Below are 7,028 nucleotides of genomic sequence, written 5' to 3' on the forward strand. Positions count from 1 at the left end.
TCTTAACCTATAGGTACGCTTAAAAAGTGTACCGAAAAGTGTACATATCGCCAAGCTTTTAAAACGTCCCAGAATGTTAGTTCTGGGTACTCTTTAAAAGCATGCCAATAGGAGAAGATATGGCTACACTTTTTAAAGCGTGGCAATAGCCAGTGATACGGCCACACTTTAAAAACGTGGCAATAGCCTTATAAAATTAAAAAAAAATATATTTTTTTTTTATTTTTACCTTCATCACTGCAAAATATAAATTTTCAATCCTTTTTTATTACCAAACCTACAAATATAGTATGCAATTTTTAGTACAAGATAAATCAAACAATAATTAGTGACATAATTTTTGCAATAATTATTTTATACATTAAAAAACTAATACTCAAATACAAAATAAATCTCAAGTTCAAATTCTAAAACTAAAAACTGAAAAAAATAACTTAAATTCTATTTCCTTTGCTGTTCCTCCTTCCTCTACCCCTCTTAAACCTCCTTCCCTTAGATCATACAAGAGACCGTCTGGCAAGAAGATCCTTCTGTCAGGACCTGTCACCAAATGGAAGCAATGATCAGAAACTAGTTTCCTACCTTGAATTGTACAACTAGAGTATATAGAAAAAACTTTGTTAGTTCATTACAAGAACTTAATTAGGACTAATTAGGAGATTATAGGCTATAGCAATAAGTTACCCTCCTCTTACTGCTAAGTCAAACTTTGTTAGCTACTTTGGTTGCCAATAAGTTACTTTGCCTTCTGTTGGCTTTCCCATGCAACGATTTTGGCTTCCTCTTTCTGAATCCTGCAATGAAATAGAAGTTCATCGGAAAACACACAATCAAAACAACTAAATTATATGTCTCTAGTTCATTGAATGATATGAACATAACAATGATGACATACTTCGTTATGTCCATGGTGGACTTTGCAATATCTGAACATGAAGTTTGGATTTCACTATTACTTTCTTGAAAGGAGGTGAGCTTTGTTGCATGACCTTTAGGCCACCTAATAACAGTGGCCTCACTATCAACCTTAACATCTTTAATCTCTAATTTGCTATGTTTCTATTTTCCAATAAAATGCAGATGCTTTAGCACATTAGTTAAAACAGCAGAAAATAGCAGAAATCATCCAATAAACAACAAGAGCTAACCACTAATCAATTCAATAAAACAGCAGAAAACATTCAATAATCATCTAATTTTCTTGTTTATAAATTAAACAGAAGCACAGCAAGAGCTCATCACTAATCAATAGAACATTCACTTACCCTAATGCTAAAGCACCAAACCACTGAAGCAAGAATCCAAGAATTGCTGAGCCAAAAATCACGGGTGTGTTTCCGAAGTTCCAACCAAAGGAGAGAACACCCAGAGGGTCTAAGCAGGGCATCATAGTAGCCAGGAAAATCAACGTAATAGGTGTTGTTTTCCACATCAGACTATTAATGAATGCATAAATTAGACAAAACAAAGAAATAAATCATTTAATGCAAAGAAATACATAGGAAGCACAGATAAGAAATATAGAAATAAGAAAATGCAAAATAAAATTAATATACACTTGGGCCATCTCTTCTAATATGCAATTGATTCATTTAAAAAATTGAACCAAAAGAAAGGTAACAAATGGTTCAAAGAAATTAAAATACCCATGTAGTTGACGACGTGCTTGAGACCTGGATTATACAAAACAATTATGATTGACATTCATGAACAAAAATAAATTGGAACAAATATTGTAAAAATCGGCTACTGATTTAGTACACTTCAGAAAAACAGCAAGCAGTAACCAATTTAGAAAAATCATATAAAATCCATCTTTGGTTAGATTCTCCCAAATTTTGGTGTGGTTGAACTAGACTTACCCATCTTTCATCCAGTTTAAGTCCCAGAGAATTTTCACTTCTCTAGAAAAAGTTATGCCTCTTGAAATATGGTTTTGTTTTAAGAAAAGGGAGTTGTCACAGCAGTGAATAACCCTGCTTCCAGAAGGCACAACTTTCTCTACAAAACTCGAATTGTCCTAAATTTTGGACATAAAATACTAGACATCCTAATATTTCACCTCTCTTTTATTTCACCTCCAAAGAGTTTCAGAGTATTGAGATATGTGGTTTTGAAGTTGCTGTTCCAGAATTCAGACAGCATTCTTTCTGCAGAAAATGACCATTTTCTAAAAATCATATCTCCCAAACCACACATCGGAAAATTCTGAAATTTTAGGGGAACAATCTAGACATATCAAGGTTTCATTAAAAATAATTTTACTCATTTTGAGTGGCTAGATTTCTCCCAGTTTTGTTCACAAAGTGCTGCCCGAAACTGCATAATTCTGCATAATTCTGCATAATCCTAGCTTTTCACTCACTCTAACCTTGCATTCTAACTTTATTTTACCTATTGTGACTTGTTAGAAAGATTAAATCAGCCCCATGTGCTCAATAAGATCATCAACCATCTCAAGGTTTTCAAAACTGAAATAACTTGTACTATATATATATATATATATATATATATACACACACAATGGATCCTCATTCATTTTTCAGCAAATAAAATTTCAGCAATCAATTTAACTCTCACCAAGTAAGGAGGATTTGCCACTACTATTTTGAAGGAATGCTTCAACTCCAGTGGCAACTCCTCAGGGTGATTGTGGTCATAAAATATGTAATCACATCCGTACTACTCAAAACGTTTGTCATACTCAAAAAGTTGTGCAGGAACATTAGGATCCATGTTCTGAAAATTCAAGAATGGAAAATTTTTTAAATATCTGACAAAGCAAAAACAAGAACTCAGAAATGACATCAAACAAATTAAAAAAACTCAACAAACCAATGATAATATATAGCTTTCAATGCAAGAATACTGTAGGAACCAGGGTTTAATAATGCCTTCTAATAATTAGTTAAGCTTAAGCTTAAACACTTTTGCTTTATACCATGCTCAAAACATTACCAGGTCCTGGTTGGTGTGAGTTGAAACACTACAAGTTTTACTATCTCTTTGTTGTATAGATCAATGTCTTGTCCTAATCATAATTTGAGGATAATTCTTTAAAAAACAAATGTCCCACATAGAAAACAAACAAAGAAACCATGTATGACTGTTACAAAATTGTCTACAAGATCAAATAATTACTTGAATGCCAAAATTTTATTACACTTACAGTAGCAAGACTATAGTTATCTCGAAGATGTTCACTGAATGCCAACATTAACGCTGTTGTCCTGCATTACCAAATCAGAACCAAAATTCAGAATAAGAAATCGGTTCAGAAACAACATTCAAAACAAGCAAAACCCAAAACAAAAAATTAGAACCGGAAACAAATAATCATAACAAAGAAATCAGAATAAAAAAATAATAACAACCAAGAACAAATAATTAGATCCAAAAAAATTAGAACAAATAATTAAAAGTAAAAAAAGGTAGAAGTTCAACAGCTAACTGCAAATAAGAAAAATAGATGCAGAGTTTCAGAGAGCTGGGTGAAGGATGTAGAGGAATACGACTGTTTATTGCATTGTACCGCGGAGGACGATAGCGGCTGCAAGATTCACGGAGGACAACGGGCGACGGGTGAGTTCCGAGGAGGACAACGGGCGACGGCTTCGGAGTGCGACTTCGAGTGACGGGCGAGTTCCGCGGAGGACTACGGGCGACGGCCGGTGTGACTGCGAGGGAAGGAATGGGTGAGCCAGGGACTGCAACGGTGGAGGGGATGAGGCGAGCAGGGAGAGGCGAGCAGAACCACGACAGAGAGAGGCGAGCAGAACCGCGACAGAGAGAAGCGAGCAGCACGACGACCAGAACCGCGAGAAGGACAGCAAGAGGAATGGCGAGCTGGCGAACACAACGACGAACCAGTGAGATAGATGGCGGCGTGATGGAGGTTAGGGTTTTCTGGGTGCGATGAAGGGTTGGGTTCTAGAAGGCTGGGTTTCAGAAGTTGAAGATGAGGCTGGGTTCCAGTGATGAAGATGACGATGGACGCCGAAGGAAGTTGCTGGGTTCGAGAGTGAAGATGAAGTGACGGCGCAATAGGGTTTGAAAGGAAATTTTAAGGTTAAAAAGATTTTAGGGTTTGAAAGGGAATTCTTTAACTCTGTTCTAACTTTTATCAAAACCAAAGAAACCAAGAAATTCAAATGATAACATTTAAAGTTTTAATTCATACTTTGATATCAAATTTAGTTTAAATATGAATATTGAGTTTACATTAAATATTTTTTATTCTAAATTATAATTTGTTATATTTTTTAAGAATATTAAATAACTAATTATTAATACAATGTACAAATCGTAAAATTAATCAAATTATCTTAAACTAATTTTGTTAAGTATAATTTGGTAACATAAGAATTAGGTGTACTCTAACAAAGTTATGTGATTTAAAAATAAACAAATTATAAAAAAATACACATTTTGTAATGAAAAAAGAAGATACTGGAAAAAGAAGAAAAAAATATTAAATGGTGAAAAAAATAAATCACAAGTCATCTTAAAATTTAGGATTAAAAATAAGTTATGTGTGAAAATTTAAAAAGTTATCATTTAGGGGTAAAATTTGAAAACTTAGGAAAAAAAAGTTAAGTGTGAAAAAAATAAGTGGGAAACTAAATTTTAGGGGAGGGAACTCTATCGGCACGTTTTTCTACGGTGCCAAAATAAACACACTATAGCCACGCTTATAAAGCGTACTGATTTCCTTCTATGGCCATACTTTTTAAGCGTGCCAAAAAAACGGGTGGCCAAATTTTTAATCAGTGGCCACCCACTGTAAAAGCGTGCCGATTTCCCTCTATCACCACGCTTTTCAAGCGTGGCAGTAAAAAAGCGTGGCCAAATTTCAAGTAAGTGGACACCCTCGTAAAAGCGTGGCCATAGAGCACCACCTAAGGAACAATAACACATTAACATAGTGAGGATAAAACAACTTTACTAAAGCTTCAAGATACTATAATATAATTTTATAGCAATACATAAAAGAGAGGAGGGAAAAAATGGGTTCCAGCCTAATCATGCAAATTAAGAGATATGTCAACTTAGAGTAGGAAAAAAAGATAAAAAGCTTAACTATTTCATTTTTAGCCATTCAAAAAACCACCAATAAGAGGAACTAAAAGATCAAGGAGCAAAGAAATGATGCTTGACATTCAGATAATGCCCATATGGATTTGATATTCCCTTCTGTTGTTCACTACAAGCTTTATTTTGCATCTATCACATGCTTCATGTACAACATAAGAACATAGTTAGAGAAACTTACCATCTTCAGTTTCCTGAGTTCACCCAGTCCTTATTATTTTATTTCAGTTCACCCAAATAAACCCAAAAATTGCAGACTAAACACATCACTAGAATAAGGAAGAACTAACAAAACAAAACATCTCCCTTTTCACATTTGGATAAGAATAAAACGTTAAACCAAATAAAACCCAAAAACTAAAAATTTTGAACAATTAAATCAAACCATCAATACCAATAAACAAGAATTAAATAAAATCAAAACCCTAACTGTGAATTCTTGAAGTATCGAAACCCTAACCATCAATACCACGGTGCTGCAAATGCTGAACGTGGCTGACAGTCGGCACTGACGGGTGGCGAGGAGGAGGGTTGAGGGATGGAAACAGAGGTACGACGAGTGAAGGAGAGGGAGATGGCAGCATGACAACTTCAGAGAGGGAGACACAACGCGATGGGTGTTGAGCCATGGAGGGACACGGAAGGGGTGCCGACGCAGGGTTATTGGGAGCGAGAGTGACAGCGCCAGCGAAGAACGACCACTGCTCCTGCGTGAGAAGGATGGAGGAGGAGGAGGAGGAGGAGGAGAAGAACGACCACTGCTCCTTGGTGTTTAGCCATGAGAGCGACGACGAGTCCACCACCGCTGCTGCTGTCCTGCGTGTCTGCGTGAGAAGGATGGAGAAGGAGACTCGAATGAAGAAAATGAGGGAGAGAGGCAGGCGCCGCTGCTGCGCATGAATTAGGGTTAGGGGGATGGTCGAATGGGTAATAAGAAGCGTGCCAAAAAATAACAAGAAAAAATTAAAATTTTTTGGGAACTTTTTGGCCACGCTTTTGAAGCGTGCCAAAAAAGTTACAAGAAACGGCCACGCTTTTAAAACGTCACCATAACAAAACTTTGTTACCACGCTTTAAAAGCATGCCTGTTTTCCTCTATGGTTACGCTTTTTAAGCGTGGCAAAAAAAAGAATGGCCAAATCTCGAATCTATCACCACTTTCTTAAAAGCGTGGCCATTGACCACTTTTGGCCACGCTTTTAAAGCGTGGCAAGAAAAAAGTGTTGCCATAGGCCTTTTTTCTTGTAGTGCAAAGAGATGCTCCAAGACACTAAAAATGCTAACCAGAATATGGAAGCACAATTGGATCAGACAAGACAGTAGTTATCTAAACAGATAACAGAAGAATGCCAAGCTATTCAACTAAGGAGTGGGAAGACATTGAATGTCTCAATTCAAAGCAGCAGAAAGCCAAGAAAGGAACAAATGACAGAGGATGACCAATCCACTGCCCAAAATCCTTCTGAGGACAGTAAGAGCCCAGAGAGGAATAATTCTGGCGTTCAAACGCCAGAAAAGGGTAAGAAAGTGGTTAAATGCCCAAGGGATGGCCAGTTCTGGCGTCCAAACGCCAGAAAAGGGTGGCAATCTGGCGTTAAATGCCCATGCAGCACCCAATTCTGGTGTTCAAATGCCAATAAGGGATCAGACACCTGCAAGTGTTGATCACACCCCCCTTAAGCAGGCTTCTCCAACCACTTCTGTGTGAAATAACCCTGCAGCAACTAAGGTTGAAGAATACAAAGCCAAGATGCCTTATCCTCAGAAACTCCGCCAAGCGGAATAGGATAAACAATTTGCCCGCTTTGTAGACTATCTCAGGACTCTTAAAAAAAAATTCCGTTTGCAGAAGCACTTGAGCAAATACCCTCTTATGTTAAGTTCATGAAAGAGATCTTAAGTCATAAGAAGGATTGGAGAGGACTGAAAAAGTTTAC

At 36.8% G+C, this 7,028-nt stretch overlaps 1 protein-coding gene across 1 annotated transcript; it reads right to left on the reverse strand.

Moving 5' to 3' along the window:
- LOC107618345 lies at positions 248-5,720 on the reverse strand. The gene is made up of 6 exons (XM_021109887.1): positions 5,552-5,720; positions 4,705-4,898; positions 3,452-3,930; positions 3,170-3,230; positions 1,266-1,436; positions 248-540 (listed from the first exon to the last, which is right to left on the reverse strand). The coding sequence occupies exons 1-6, from the start codon at positions 5,718-5,720 to the stop codon at positions 493-495; spliced, it is 1,122 nt and encodes a 373-aa protein (XP_020965546.1). The 3' UTR covers positions 248-492.

Source organism: Arachis ipaensis, chromosome B01 (assembly GCF_000816755.2).
Source record: "Arachis ipaensis cultivar K30076 chromosome B01, Araip1.1, whole genome shotgun sequence".
NCBI classification, from domain to species: Eukaryota; Viridiplantae; Streptophyta; class Magnoliopsida; order Fabales; family Fabaceae; genus Arachis; species Arachis ipaensis.

Excerpts from the sequence above, each read along its gene's own strand:
- LOC107618345 (XM_021109887.1), bottom strand. The coding sequence starts at position 5,720 with ATGGCTCAACACCCATCGCGTTGTGTCTCCCTCTCTGAAGTTGTCATG. Across the intron at positions 4,899-5,551 it reads GCAGCACCGTGGTATTGATG|GTGGTGCTCTATGGCCACGC; the intron begins GTTAGGGTTTCG and ends ATTGTTCCTTAG. Across the intron at positions 3,231-3,451 it reads ATCTATTTTTCTTATTTGCA|GACAACAGCGTTAATGTTGG; the intron begins GTTAGCTGTTGA and ends TTGGTAATGCAG.